The 14,959-nt window shown below is 46.9% G+C and overlaps 1 protein-coding gene and 1 pseudogene across 1 annotated transcript; one reads left to right on the forward strand and one right to left on the reverse strand.

Moving 5' to 3' along the window:
* Positions 1 to 241: 241 nt before the first annotated feature.
* Positions 242 to 4,684, reverse strand: LOC136578676 (perilipin-2-like). The gene is made up of 7 exons (XM_066578865.1): positions 4,673 to 4,684; positions 3,977 to 4,172; positions 3,025 to 3,107; positions 2,654 to 2,906; positions 1,982 to 2,160; positions 689 to 823; positions 242 to 613 (listed from the first exon to the last, which is right to left on the reverse strand). The coding sequence occupies exons 1-7, from the start codon at positions 4,682 to 4,684 to the stop codon at positions 242 to 244; spliced, it is 1,230 nt and encodes a 409-aa protein (XP_066434962.1).
* Positions 4,685 to 4,860: 176 nt separating this feature from the next.
* LOC136578677 (perilipin-2-like) lies at positions 4,861 to 14,308 on the forward strand (annotated as a pseudogene).
* The last annotated feature ends 651 nt before the right edge of the window (positions 14,309 to 14,959 follow it).

Here is a 14,959-nt window from a genome sequence, read left to right on the forward strand (position 1 = left end):
CATGAACAGTGAATGTACATAGTGGTTACATATCAGTGATGTTACATTTGGCAGAATTTGAGAATAGCAGATACCAAAGAGTAAGACAACGACTAATGTTACAGACAAATCCTCACCACTGTCATGTGTCCTGGCGCTGCCATTACCGGCCTTCAAATGAAGGGGAGAACAAGTTGGGAGGTGGAATGGTGATATGCAGTTGGGATTTGGCCATTTACGTACATTTCTTCACATGAAACCTTTAATGCTCCTTGTTGGAAGAGTCTCTATCAGATTCTTGCTCCTCTTGTCCACCAGCCAGTTGGGGGATGAAGCCCCCTACCAGCCAGTTTAGGGGAGAGTTGTTCACCAAGAGATCCAGCACCTCCTCCAGAGACCCCTTTATGTTTGTGAGCTGCCCCTTAGTGGTGGTTAAGAGACCAGCAGACATTTCTCTGAAGGAAGAGGCAGCATGGAAGGTTTGATAGACCTCTGCAGCCATGGCACTCACATCTTGAGCTCTCTTCTGAAGGGTTTGTGGCAGACCTTGGACACTGGTCACCACAGACACACATGTGGTTTGTAGCTGATGACTGAGATTGCAGGCAATAGCCAGAGTGTGGGATTCCATGTGCTAGAGAGAAATAGACATGTGAGATTTCCAGGGCCCAGATGATTCCAGCATACACTATAGGGGGATTGGCATTACCTCAGTGCTTTCAGGGTCCCCACTAGCATCTTGTCCTGTGCTTTTACTCCACTCCAGCCACTTATTGTAGATCTTCTCCTGTGTATTCTGGATTTTCTGACTGGCATCATCCATGTTCTTTCTTGCATATTCAATCTACAGAGATTAGGTAGGGTTATATTCACCATGTGGTTTTTGGAGAGATTGTGGAAGATGCCATCATTACATGGACCTCATATGGTTTATCAGTTACACTAGTATGCATTTATCCCCTTACAATACGAGCTCTAGAAGCCATTAGCCATTCTTACTATTCCTTTATTTTCTAGGAAAAGGAACCATCTCCAGGACATTCCATAGGTGATTTTACAACCAACTATATGATGTCCAGAAATGCCATCGTTGTATATTACAACACATCTGGAGACCCCAGCACCATTTCTTGCAGCTCTAATTGATGCCTCTACATAGAGCAGTGATTCCCAACTCTGGTCCTCAAGGCACCCCAACAGGTCATGTTTCAGGATTTCCTCAGTGTTGCACAGGTGATTTAACCATTGTCGGTGCCACAGCTGTTCTTACTATAGGATATACTGAAAACAAGACCTGTTGGGGGTGCCCTGAGGACCGGAGTTGGGAAACATTGACATAGAGGGTCGTCCTTTGGTGGCAGGTCTTAAAGTAGGAAAGCTTATGGGCAAGTCAGTCTAGAGAAGAACTTCTAGCGTACATTTAGGACTAGTCATTTTCCTTACAGTACAGAATAACCCTACAGTAGTATAACCAGTAATGTAAGATCTATTATACCTGACAGATTAAGAGGTCTCCATACGATTTTGTTTTTAGAGCTTAACCTAAGCAAGACTTTAGGCCCATTTAGAGGAGGAACAGGAAGGGGGGCGGGCGTGCTAGTATCGCTGGCTCACAGAGGCGGCTGGTGGAGATTTCACTCCTTGCTTTCCCCTGCCCCTCCTTATTGACATAATACAGCAGCCTCAGTACTGAACAGCCATTTACAGTGAGCAATCAGCTCATAGTCCACGCTGCATGGACAATGAGCTGATCGTTCAGTGTAAATAGCAGCCGTTCAATACTGAACTGATGCTGTGTTAAGTCAATGGAGGGGGGGGGGGGTGGGGGATGAAGAGCAAGGAGTGAAGTCCCCTCCAGCCTCTCCATTGGCTGCTCTGCGTGAGCCAACAATCCCATGGTTTTGCACAGGAGTGTATGTGGGGACAAGTGTTGGGCATCATTTGCCTGACATTTGTCCCGTCTTAATGGGCCTTAACAAATCCCTCAAGCAAATTTACTCACCAGGCTAACTGTGATCTGGAGTTGAGCAATGGCTTCCTGGCTTCTGCATTTGGCATCCCTGATCCGGGTCACAGCTTGTTGATAAGCTCGTCTGCGGGCCTTGGTAGAGAGGGATCCCAAGCGGACATAGAAGCTGTCTTGGGACGACTCAAAGCCTTCTGGTTTAGTTGCTTCCTCAGCTACAATTAGGAGATATTACAGTTATACCTATATAGATTCTCCAAGGCCTCCATCACATACAGATTTTAATACAATGGTGGTAGAGGAGGGTGAACTGTACAGAACCTTTACTTTTAGAGACTGCAGTGACCACATTAACACAAAAAAAAAAAAATCCAACAGTGAAGTGGTTGGCCATTAAGTTAACCCTAAGGCTGGCATCACATGTGCATAGTTGTGCACATAGAGGTGCATGCACAATACTCAAAGAGCCTATAGATTTCAAATGGTAAGTTCACATTTCTTGTATTTTGCACATGCATTAGTCAAGCAAAATGCCTCAGCATGCTCTACTTTTATATCCACCAAAGATCCCCATAGAAGTCAATCGAGTGTGCAAACACTCAAGGAGATCTGCAACACACCACGCAATTCTGCCAGTAAGATACATCTGGAAGTAAGACAAATTAGTAATTTCAAGCCTTCTGCCCCCCTGCACTACTTTCTGCTTACCCAACTCTTCATCTGTCGGCGGCAGGTATTGTTCCAGAAGAGATTCAGACTTGGATAGTGCAGCGTCCACACGATTGCTCATTAGCTCCACTACACCGCTTCCCAGGACTGTGCTAATGCTGCCATTTACCACAGCCTTAGTCCTCTCCACACCATCCTGCACAGCTCCCTTGGTTTTATCCACTACTCCTGTGATCCTCTGAAGAACGGCATCCTTGGCCCCAACAACTGCTTCTGAGGCATTAGCCACCACCTGCCAGAAGAGACATTTATACCCATGAGCTCCAACCCACTCAGCTATTGTTCACACTGCACCACTTAAAGGTTAGTTTATAGGACATTTATAAGGTCCCCAGGATTTAGGAGCTCACCTTTTGAGAAGGCTGATGGAGAATAGGCAACTTCTCTTCCATCATATCCAGGCCAACACAGGCCATGTTGTTAGCCAGAGCGACTGAAGAGGGAGAAAGAGGGAGAAAGCATCAGTTTGAGGGTAAAGCCATGTACTGATGAGCTACAAGCCAGCAGAAGTCCTGTGGAATAATGCTGGGACTGTTGTAGGACATAACATTTAGCTACTAAGCAAGGAGGGAACAAACTGCATGTCTAATGCAAAGCCCCAATGTCATGGCAGACATTAGGAAGTTACAGCATTTCTCAACTTGCCAAATGTGATTGTTCTCAGTAAGAGAAACGACGTAATTTTGTAGATATGATACCTTTTAATGGCTAACAAAAATACATGATGTAATAATAGCGAGCTTTCGTACCAACGCAGGGGTACTTCTTCAGGCTTATGGATTGGATCTTTATACACACTTATAACAAGGCACAGATATGGATGTGATTGGTTCGCACTTAAAAGGAATTCTGCAACAGCAGAATGTTGCAGAATTCCTTTTAAGTGCGAACCAATCCCATCCATATCTGTGCCTTGTCATAAGTATGTATGTTATAAGTGTGTATAAATATCCATGCCTCTTCAGATCCAATCCATAAGCCTGAAGAAGTACCCCTGCGTTGGCTCGGAAGCTCGCTATTATTACATCATGTATTTTTGTTAGCCATTAAAAGGTATCATATCTACAAGATTACTTGGTTTCTCTTGCTGGGAACAATCACATTTTGCTCTACTGGCTAACACGGTACCAGATCTTTGTTTTCAACTTGCCAATTCTTAGGGAACGGTCACTGAACATCCCCTCTGTGTGCAAGTTCAAGAAAACCTGCATTGCTAGTATGGAAGTCACCATCTCAAAACACAGAAGTCAAGAAGTCCTACTCTCCAACATCACTGAGACCCTCCTTCCATAGACCACCTACTTTGAGGCTCCAGGCGCTGTAGGAGGGGCTCAGCGCTGCTCACAGCCACAGAAGTGATGCTTCTCACACTGGTCTCTGCGACGTCACATACAGATTTCAGGTAGGGATGGTTGTCTTTGGTGGTCACATAGGCAGAAGACACCAGATCATATGTGGAGCTCACCAGTGGGAGGTTCACCAACCTTACCAGCACATTCTAAGGGGAACAAGACACACTGAAGTACAAGGAAGGGTTAAGAGCATCAACCAGACATGTGCTAGAAGTAACACATTAGCTACAATAATGGCTTAATATACATAGAAGATTTTGTAGTTCTGAAGTTCTGATCAAACATTTAGAGGACCCAGTTAGGTTATCCTGTGTGAGACTTCACTACTATACAAATATCTGGTTGCATTCATGAAAAACCTGAGTACAGGCCAAGGTGATTTGTGGAACTCATCACCACTCCTGCAGCAGTCAGCAAGAGACAGGAGTATACTACTGGTTTATTGGAATATATGGTAGTCAGTACTGGGGATCCAGCTGATGTGCAGAACAAAGGAGGCTGTGTAGGCCAATGAGCCAGTACTTGACCCTGTGTCCTGCCCAGCAGTTAGATCCCAAGAGTAAGTGTAGTTCCATCATATAGAACAGGGTGGGGATCCATCACCAGCAATCAGTAATATCCCCATTACAGAACACTCAGTACTTACCTGCTGCTCCATCCCAGCCAGATTACCTAGAATCACCTGCAAGGAGGAAGATAGTTAGACACAAGAACTACAAGCCCTCCACCCACACTACAGCAAACCCACACCACCTACCACTTCCCCAAATAACAGCTCCAGTACACCAGTTAAAGGAAGTAATGACTATACCTAGGCAGTCCACAGACTTATAAATGGCTAACCACACCCACCGGGTAATGGTTTTGGTAGATGTGATGTCATAGGAGGGGCGGGGCATCCCAGAATTACAGGATTCTGCTAATATCAGGAAGGGTAGGCCCACATTTAGGGTGCGTTTACACGAGCGCATAAACGGCGCGTTTTTGCGCCCAATCGTATAAACGTGACCATCTGAGGCATTGGTTTCCAATGTATTCGTTCGCACGGGCGATTTTATGGCGTGTAAAAACGTCAACCCGAAAAAAAAACGGAACATATGCGACCGAAATACGCGCCAACGCATATTCGATGGCCGAAAAGATAGTTTGCAAAGTAGGAATAAACGATAATACGCTTTCTAGCTCTGGTCATGATCGCCGAAAAACGTTCTTTCCGGCGATTAAATGCTGCGCACAGTGCGAACGTAAATACACCTACGCTCGTGTGACCATGCCCTTAGGCTGCATTCCCACGAACGTATATCGGCTCGGTTTTCACGGCGAGCCGATATACGTCGTCCTCATCTGCAGGGGGGATGGAAGAGGCAGGAGCAGGAGCTGAGCTCCCGCCCCCTCTCTGCCTCCTCTCCACCCCTCTGCACTATTTGCAATGAAAGAAGGCGGGGCGGGGCTAAGTGCCGAGGAATTAGCCCCGCCCCACCTCTCCCCATTGCAAATAGTGCAGAGGGGCGGAGAGGAGGCAGAGAGGGGGCTAGAGCTCAGTTCCTGCTCCTGGCTCTTCCATCCTCACCCCCCTGCACACGAGGACAACGTATATCGGCTCAGAGTGAAAACCGAGCCGATATACGTTCGTGGGAATGCACCCTTAGGGTGGATTCAGAAGACCGTATATCGGCTCGGTTTTCACGCAGAGCTGATATACGGTGTCCTCATCTGCAGGGGGTGGAGGATGGAAGAGCCAGGAGCAGGAACTGAGCTCCCACCCCCTCTCTGCCTCCTCTCCACCCCCTCTCCGCCCCTCTGCACTATTTGCAATGTAAGGAGGCGGGATGGGGCTAAACTCTGTGAATTAGCCCTGCCCTGTCCGGCCTCTTCTCATTTCAAATAGTGCAAAGGGGCGGAGAGGAGGCAGAGAGGGGGCGGGAGCTCAAAGCACTGCTCCCAGCTCTTCCAGCCTTAGGGCGCATTCAGACGACCGTATATCGGCTGCGTTTCATGCCGGCCGATATACGGCGTCCCTCTCTGCAGGGGGAGGAAGCTGGAAGAGCCGGGAGCAGTGCTCTGAGCTCCCGCCCCCTCTCCGGCCCTTGGCACTATTTGTGATGGGAGGGGCGGGACAGGGGCTCAATGCACTGCTCCCGGCTCTTCCAGCCTCCTTCCCCTGCAGAGAGGGACGCCGTATATCAGCTGAAAACCTGGCCGATATACGGTCGTCTGAATGCACCCTCATGTACATGGATTTGTCTTCATAATTTCCCCCCACCAGAAGCGACCGCACCATCAGAAGACAGACAGATAAATTGATTTACTTCAGTCTATTCATCATCATAAGGAGGTTACACACAGCTATTGTCAAGACTCAAAACCCAAAACATTTTTCGTGTTGTAGAGACTTCACAACGGCCGTCATGTTTCCATCTGAGACCTTTATATGAAGAATGATTTTTCAGGGGGTCTCCAGAGTGTTGAAACACCCAGATAGCATGAAAATGGTTTAGCAGACGGTGAAGCAATTTTGCTAGCAAGTTCTGGAGAAGGTGAAAACCAGTTAGGCCATGTCACCAACATGAGGGTGCATTCAGATGATCGTATATCGGCTGGGTATTCACGCCGGCCGATATACAGCGTCCCTCTCTGCAGGGGGAGGAGGCTGGAAGAGTCGGGAGCAGTGCTCTGAGCTCCTGCCCCCTCTCCACCCCCTCTCTGCCCGCTCTCCGCCCCTCGCCACTATTTGCAATGGGAGGGGGCGGAGCTGCGCCCGGGAATGTAGCTCCGCTCCCGTCCCAATGGCCATTTTAAACTGGAGGAGAGGAAGGGCGCAGAAAACTGACATCAAGAGTTGTGTGACACTCGCACAAAAATGGGTCATGCAGCAATTTTTCAAGCTCGGACTGTTGGTGAAAAATCACTCATGTATAGAAAGCCATTTAAATGATTTGGGTTCGTTTTCCACACAAGTTCTTTACTTTCCGTGCAAGTTTAATGGGCATATTAATGCAGCCTGAGGCTGCATTCACACGAACGTATATCGGCTCGGTTTTCACGCCGAGCCGATATACGTCGTCCTCATCTGCAGGGGGGAAAGGAAGGAAGAGCCAGGAGGAGGCAGAGAGGGGGCTGGAGCTCAGTTCCTGCTCCTGGCTCTTCCTTCCTCCCCCCCCCCTGCAGATGAGGACGACGTATATCGGCTTGGCGTGAAAACCGAGCCGATATACGTTCATGTGAATGCAGCCCACGCCTGGCGTCACGCAAGCGTTTGCACAAATACGCTCACGGCAGCATATTATTGCATGAACAAGGTTTCCAGAGGACTATAATGAGCATGTTGTGCGCGTGTCTGCACATATTACCGTAATTTTTGTGCACACAAGGCTGATTCACATGCATGTGCCACACACTATCTGTGGAATTTAATGGCTATTTATGACTAATAAGGTCCAGCTGTCTTCTTTTGCCTGTATTTTGTGCAGTGTTTCCCTCTTCCGCTTGCGCATTTTTGCACCTGCCATAGACTTCTATGGCACTTTTGCTGCTCAGAACGCAGGAAAATAGCGCAGGACCTATTTTTTGCATGCACAAAACACGCTTAGGGTGCATTTAAACGACCGTATATATCGGCTGGGTTTTCACGCCCAGACGATATACAGCGTCTCTCTCTGCAGGGGGAGGAGGCTGGAAGAGTCGGGAGCAGTGCACTGAGCTCCCGCCCACTCTCTGCCTACTCTCCACCCCTCTGCACTACTTGCAATGAGAGGAGGCAGAACGGGGGTGGGGCTAATTTCCGGGAATTATCTCCGCCCCATCATGCCTCTCCTCATTGAAAATAGTGCAGGGGGGTGGAGAGGGGGCGGGAGCTCAGAGCACTGCTCCTGGCTCTTCCAGCCTCCTCCCCCTGCAAAGAGAGACGCCGTATATCGGCTGGGCGTGAAAACCCAGTCGATATACGGTCGTCTGAATGCAGCCTAATGAGTATAAACCCAATGAAATCTATGGGCTCTATTCTCTGTGTTTGGCACACACAAATTTGGGCTGCACAGATAACACAAACACACCCGGGTGAAGCTGGCCTAATGCTGAGAAGCCCGGCCCCTCTCGTGTCATCATTCCCCGGGGGGTGCGGTTAGCTGCCTATAAGTCCACAGACTCCCCCTAGGAGTAATCATTCTTACTGCTGGAGCGCCTGGGTGTTGGTTGGTGAGGTGGCTGATACGACTACTGATGGTGGAAGGTGCTGAGGGTTCTTAGTTCTTGTGTCTGATTGTCTTCCTCCTTGCAGGTGATTCCAGGTAATCTGGCTGAGATGGAGCAGCAGGTAAGTACTGAGTATTATTACTGACTGCTGGATCTCCACCCTGTTCTATATAATGGGGGAGCTGAGCACATCCAGTAGGCAGAAGCTTCTTTATCAGCTGCTGAGAAGCCTCCATGTGAGGACACACAACTTCCCATTATCTGACTGATCTGGGTGAAGTAACACAACTTACCTCAAGGGCTCATTCAGTCTTTTTTGGGGCTGTATGTATTTTGTGGCTGACACATCAACCCATAATGGCTTGTTGAACCGTTTCCATGGCTGTTTGTTCCTGCAGACTGATGGTCCACAGGAGATGTTGCTGCATGTCTTCTTGTCTGTTAGAAGTTTGGTACAATGTTAGCCCGCAGAATAAAATGACTGTTTTCAGTAGGAGGGAGTAATACTATGTCTTAATGGCTCACAAGTTGATAAAGAAACAAGCCTCTTCAAGGTTCCTGTATCAGGCTGCTTGGCCTTCTGTCAGGATTCTGGTGCAACCGCCAGTGTGCTCGTCATGTGCACCCATGTCTCTTCTGCTGTATCCCGATCCTAATGTAGTGGCCCAGACTGTCTTGTGTGGGGTTTGTGTCAATGTATGTATAGTTACATTAACTGCTGTATTTGTGTGTTGGCCTTAAGAGGTCAGTAAAGTAATCTGTGCCTGTTTTGTTTGTTTCTGCATGAGTTTGCAGAACTGTCTCTTCTGCCTGTCAATCACTCCAATCTGGGTTGGGATTGTCAGAGTTCCCTAGCCTGGGATTGATTTTTGGAGTGAGACTTTAAAAGACAGCTCAGGGGTGGAAAGGAAAAAAGTAAATCTAAGGATAGTGTGTGCGTGTCTCGCGCTGGGTTATAGGAGTGAGCTGGGGAGCAATGGTACCTGAGAGGAGTCTTTTTCAATCCTGCCGGAGGGGGATAGGGCAGACCTCCTGAAGGACCAAGATTAGTCAATCAGGCCAAGCGCAGTAAACAGTCAGTGTGCCCTTTGTAAAGCCCAGACTAGCTCCTCAATTCCTCCACAGCTACTCAGTGCAGGAGTTATAAAGTGGTGTTTCATGCCTGTCAGAAGAATTGTTGGAGTGTTCCTCTCTACTAACATTACTTAGTAACTGTGAGGGTGCATTCAGACGAACGTATATTGGCTCGTTTTTTACGCCGAGCCGATATACGTTGTCCTCGTGTGCAGGGGGAGGAGGATGGAAGAGCCAGGAGCAGGAACTGAGCTCCCGCCCCCCTCTCTGCCTCCTCTCTGCCCCTCTGCACTATTTGCAATGAGGAGAGGTGGGACGGGGGTGGGGCTAAGGTCCAAGAAATAGCCCTGCCCATGTCCCACCTCAACCCATTGCAAATAGTGCAGGGGGGCGGGAGCTCAGTTCCTGCTCCTGGCTCTTCCATCCACCCCACCCCCCCCCCCCCTTGCACACGAGGACAACGTATATCGGCTCAGCGTGAAAACCGAGCCGATATACGTTCGTCTGAATGCACCCTTAATCTGTCAAGTTGCAAGAGTCAGCAAACTGTGCCTCTGGTATTGCAAAAGCTCTCTGATCTGGACTCCCTTTGCTTACATCATACTCAGAGGCACTGGCGTCACATTGAACTGTTCAGTCACCCCTGTGTAATCCATTGTCTTAAGCAGAGTAGCCACAACCGTGACTAAGTTAGAAAACCACTTGGGTTACTTCTGCCAACTCCAGCTAGCTGCACTAACTGCCTTGGTTGCAGCCTGACACTAGTTCCAGTTAAGGGGAATCTTCTGGGGCTTTTTGACCTAACCTTGAGATAGTGGGGATCCCAAGCAGTGAACCAGCACTGATGAGCTATCGGCTATTCTCCGGGTAAGTTGATGCTGTGGGCAGAGAATGAAGCAGGCAGTTGTCTGTATTGCAGTGTGCCAGGTTGGTTTAGCAAGCACAGCTCCCATTGAATTAATAAAAATGTCAAATTCCTTTTTCATGTTGACCCTTACTAGTAGTTAAAGGGGTAGTCTGGAAATACATTGGCTTTTGCGATCTAACTGATAAGCAAAACCAAGGTTGCAGTTATCAGCTCCCTGGACTACACAGCTCCTTCTGCTAATCAACTGGATACCAAGAAATGGCTATGTTCCAGTAAACCAGTAGTATGCCTCTGTCTCTTGCTGACTGTAGCAGTGGTGATGAGTTCCACCAATCACATCGGCCTATATTCAGGTTTTTCAGGAATACATCCAGGTACTTGTATAGTGGAATCTCACACAGGATGACATAACTCCCTCCTCTAAATGTTTGCTCAGAACTACAAAATCTCCAGTATTAAAGGCCTTAATTGTGTGCTAGTCATAATACACTATCTAAAAGTCTGGTTGACACTAGGCTCTTAACCCTTCCCTGTACTTCCCCATGTCTTGTTCCCCCTCAGAATGTGCTGGTAAGGTTGGTGAACCTCCCATTGGTGAGCTCCACTTATGATCTGGTGTCTTCTGCCTATGTGACCACCAAAGACAACCATCCCTACCTGAAATCTGTATGTGACGTCGCAGAGACAAGTGTGAGAAGCATCACTTCTGTGGCTATGAGCAGCACCGAGCCCCTTCTACAGCGACTGGAGCCTCAAAGTAGGTGGTCTATGGAAGGAGGATCTCATCCTCACTGATGACTGAGATGTTGAGGATTAGACTTTCTTTACTTTTCCTTCAGGTGGTGACTTCCAAATCTGGAAATACAGATTTTCTTGCATTTACATGCAGAGATGTTCATGGTGACTGTTCTCTAAGAATTGGTAGATGGGAAAGTGTTGTAAGAGTAGTTTAGAAAGAAACCCCTAACTCCCTGACTTCTGCCATAATATTGGGGTTTGCATTAGACGTGCAGCTTGTTCCCTCCTTGCTTAGTAGCTAAATGTTATGTCCTACAACAGTCTCGGCATTATTCCCCAGGACTTTTGCTGGCTTGTAGCTCATCAGTACATGGTTTTATCCTTCAAACTGATGCTTTCTCCCTCTTCAGTCACTCTGGCTAACAACATGGCCTGTGTTGGCCTGGATAAGATAGAAGAGAAGCTGCCTATTCTCCATCAGCCTTCTGGAAAGGTGAGCTATTAAATCCCAGGGACCTTATAAATGTCCCATAAACTAACCTCCTCTATAATACCAGTGCAGTGTGACCAATAGTGAGGGTGGGTTGCTGGGTTGGAGCTCATGGGTATAAATGTCTCTTCTGGCAGGTGGTGGCTAATGCCTCAGAGGCAGTTGTTGGGGCCAAGGATGCTGTTGTTCAGATGATCACAGGAGTAGTGGATAAAACCAAGGGAGCTGTCCAGGATGGTGTGGAGAGGACTAAGGCTGTAGTAAATGGCAGCATTAGCACAGTCCTGGGAAGCAATATAGTGGAGCTGATGAGCGATCATGTGGACACTGCACTATCCAAGTCTGAATCTCTTCTGGAACAATACCTGCCGCCGACAAAGAGTTGGGTAAGAGAAACAAGGCCAGATTACAGGCCTAGAGCTCTGTTATGTGGCATGTGGTCTTTCCAGCACCTGGAGATGCTGACTGTTGTAATGCAAGGGGTACAACATCTTGGAGTTAAATGTGGTGGTCTCTGTAGTGGCACAGCACCTGGAGATGTGGGTGATTTGTATTTTAAGAAAATCAGGGCAATACTAATTACACTAGAGAGGTTTGGCTATCTCTAACAAACTGTAGAATCCAATAACTCATCTCCACTGAGTACACGCCAACTATTAGCTTTCTTAAAGGGAATAAAACAGTACCAGATGTTGCCACCAGGGCAATATTTGGCACTTTAAGTGTAAGATACAGGAGTACGTCTCAATACATGGCTAAGAACCATCCATTGAGGTTTGGGATCAGGTTTCCAATATGATGGCTTAGTGACTTGCATGGAAAAATCTATAGATCTGTTCCAAAGTGTGCTCCTTGTACATGTCCAAGGGATGTGTTGCCACCTTGAAGTATAACCAGCAAGATGCATTCAGGCCATGTCAGTCCAAGCACTGCAGTCATACTGTACAGGTCTGAATAACTGACCAAATCCTTTCCCTAGCTGCATTATATACACAAAACTATTCATGTACAGCACCAAATATTTTCCTGGTGGCAACATTTGGTACTTCATTTTCTTCAAGAAATTTATTGAGCATACATACAACTTATTGTGTTGTGCCCCATAGCTTGGGGATTTGTTAGACCCCCTGAACTCCTAGTTTAATTATGACCATCCTGTATAACTCTCAACATGGGAGTGAAATCTAGTAGTCTCTGTAGGGCATCACCTCAGCCCAAAAGGTCTTGTAGTCCAGGCATCCTTTTTTTTTTTTTTTTATTTAAAGTACCTTGACTTCCACTTTGGCTCACTCCTGTTCTGTTGACCATTTTCAGGAGCTGAATACAGCCACCTAGTGCTACAGGAGGTTATCTTCAGCTGTCAGTTAACCAAAAATGGCTAATGCAGCAAGAGGAGCACTCCAAAGTGAAAGGGCAGGTACTCTTTAGGCACTTTAAACATTGCTGCATGTTTTTGTTAGACATAAATATAATTTCTCTATCCCATGTTATGGTCACTGCAGTCTCGACAAAAAGTAAAGGTCATCTGTGCAGTTCACCCACTACTAGCACCATTGTATTAACTTCCGTATGGTGATCGAGCCCTTGAAGAATCCTATATAGACATAACTGAGATGTCTCCTAACTTTAGCAGAAGCTTCTAAACCAGAAGGCTTTGAGTTGTCTCAAGATAAGGTCAGCTACTATGTCCGCCTGGGATCCCTCTCTACCAAGGCCAGCAGACGTGCTTATCAACAAGCTGTGACCCGGATCAAGGATGCCAAATGCAGAAGCCAGGAAGCCATTGCTCAGCTCCAGATCACAGTTGCCCTGGTGAGTAAATCAACTAGTGGGATCGGGGTTAGAACTGAACCTTGGCAAGACTAAAAACAATCTTTTGCAGACCTCTTAATCTATCAGGAATGTAAGGGTTATTCTGTACTGGAAGGAAAATGATTAGTCCTAAATATACACTAGTAGTTCCACTCTTCTCTAGACTGACTTGACCATAGTCTTTACTACTTGAAGACCTGCCCACCAGAGGATGCCCCCTCTATGTAGAGGCATCAATTAGATAAGCAAGAAATGGTGCTTGGGTCTCCATATGTGCTGTAACTTACATAGATGGTATCATAGTTGGTTGTAAAATTGCCTACAGAATGTAATATAGATGTTGCTTTGAAGTCTATCCTGGAGATGGTTCTTCACTTGCCTGGAAAATGGAGGAATAGTAAGTGTTTTTAGCTTCTAGAACTCCTATTGTAACTGATAAACCATATGAGGTCATGTAACGATGGCATCTTCCATAAATTCTCCCAAAAATACATGATGGATATAACACTACCCTAATCTCTGTAGATTGAATATGCGAGAAAGAACATGGATGGTGCCAGTCAGAAAATCCAGAATACACAGGAGAAGATCTACAATAAGTGGCTGGAGTGGAGTAAAGGCACAGGACAAGATGCTAGTGGGGACCCTGAAGGCACTGAGGTAATGCCAATCCCTAGTGTATGCCAGCATCATCTAGGCCATGGGAATCTCACATGTCTATTTCTCTCTCTAGCACATGGAATCCCACACTCTGGATATTGCCCGCAATCTCAGTCACCAGCTACAAACCACATGTGTGTCTCTGGTGACCAGTGTCCAAGGTCTGCCACAAACCCTTCAAAAGAAGGCTCAAGATGTGAGTGCCATGGCTGCAGATGTCTCAGACCTTCCATGGTGTTTCTTCCTTCAGAGAAATGTCTGCTAGCCTGTTAACCACCACTAAGGAGCAGCTCACAAACATGAAGGGGTCTCTGGAGGAGGTCCTGGATCTCTTGGTGAACAACTCTCCCCTAAACTGGCTGGTAGGGAGCTTTATCCCCCAACTGGCTGGCAGAGTAAAAGAGGAGCAAGAATCTGATGGAGGAGAATCAGCCAACAAGGAGCATTAAAAGGCTTTAGGTGAAGAAATGTTGTACTTAAATGGCCAAATCCCAACCGCACACCACCATTCCACTTCCAACTCCTTGTTCTCTACCTTCATCTGAGGGCTGGTAATAGCAGCACCAGGATACATGGCAACGGGGGATTTGTCTGTAACATTGGTGTTTGTCTTACTCTTGGGTAACTGCTTTTCTTCTGTTGTGTCAAATGTAGCTGCCTCACTGATATGTAACCACTATGTACACACTGTTTATGTGCACTTTTGTATTAATAAAATATCTGTATTGACTTCTGTCCCTGTTAGATGTACATACAACTACCCTGCTGGGAGGGCTGGACTAGTTAATTAGAGCTTGGGATAGTTTTATTTTTAATATCAGATCACAGGCACAAATACCCCATTACTGTACTGCTTATTAGGATGTTGGGGAACCCAAGATGGGGTCAAGGAGTGAATAACTCAAAACACTCACTGCATCTTGAGTATATTAAAATAGGAAAAGAGGGGAAAATTGCCAGATCTTATACATCAGAATACTGGTGTAGTGGCCTAGAACATCGTCTTGGTCCTCTCCATAAACGTCATACATGTATTGTCTCGTGGATGCACTGTGCAAAGCTGTCATGGCATCTTCTGTATGCGTGTTGCACAGCTGCAG

The sequence above is a fragment of the Eleutherodactylus coqui genome, chromosome 9 (assembly GCF_035609145.1).
Source record: "Eleutherodactylus coqui strain aEleCoq1 chromosome 9, aEleCoq1.hap1, whole genome shotgun sequence".
Lineage (NCBI taxonomy): Eukaryota > Metazoa > Chordata > Amphibia > Anura > Eleutherodactylidae > Eleutherodactylus > Eleutherodactylus coqui.

Bases quoted from the DNA above. Each gene is read 5' to 3' on its own strand.
- LOC136578676 (XM_066578865.1), bottom strand. The intron at 3,108-3,976 runs GTAGGTGGTCTA...CTCCCTCTTCAG, and splicing joins ACAGCGCCTGGAGCCTCAAA to TCGCTCTGGCTAACAACATG. The intron at 2,161-2,653 runs GTAAGCAGAAAG...TCCTAATTGTAG, and splicing joins GCCGACAGATGAAGAGTTGG to CTGAGGAAGCAACTAAACCA.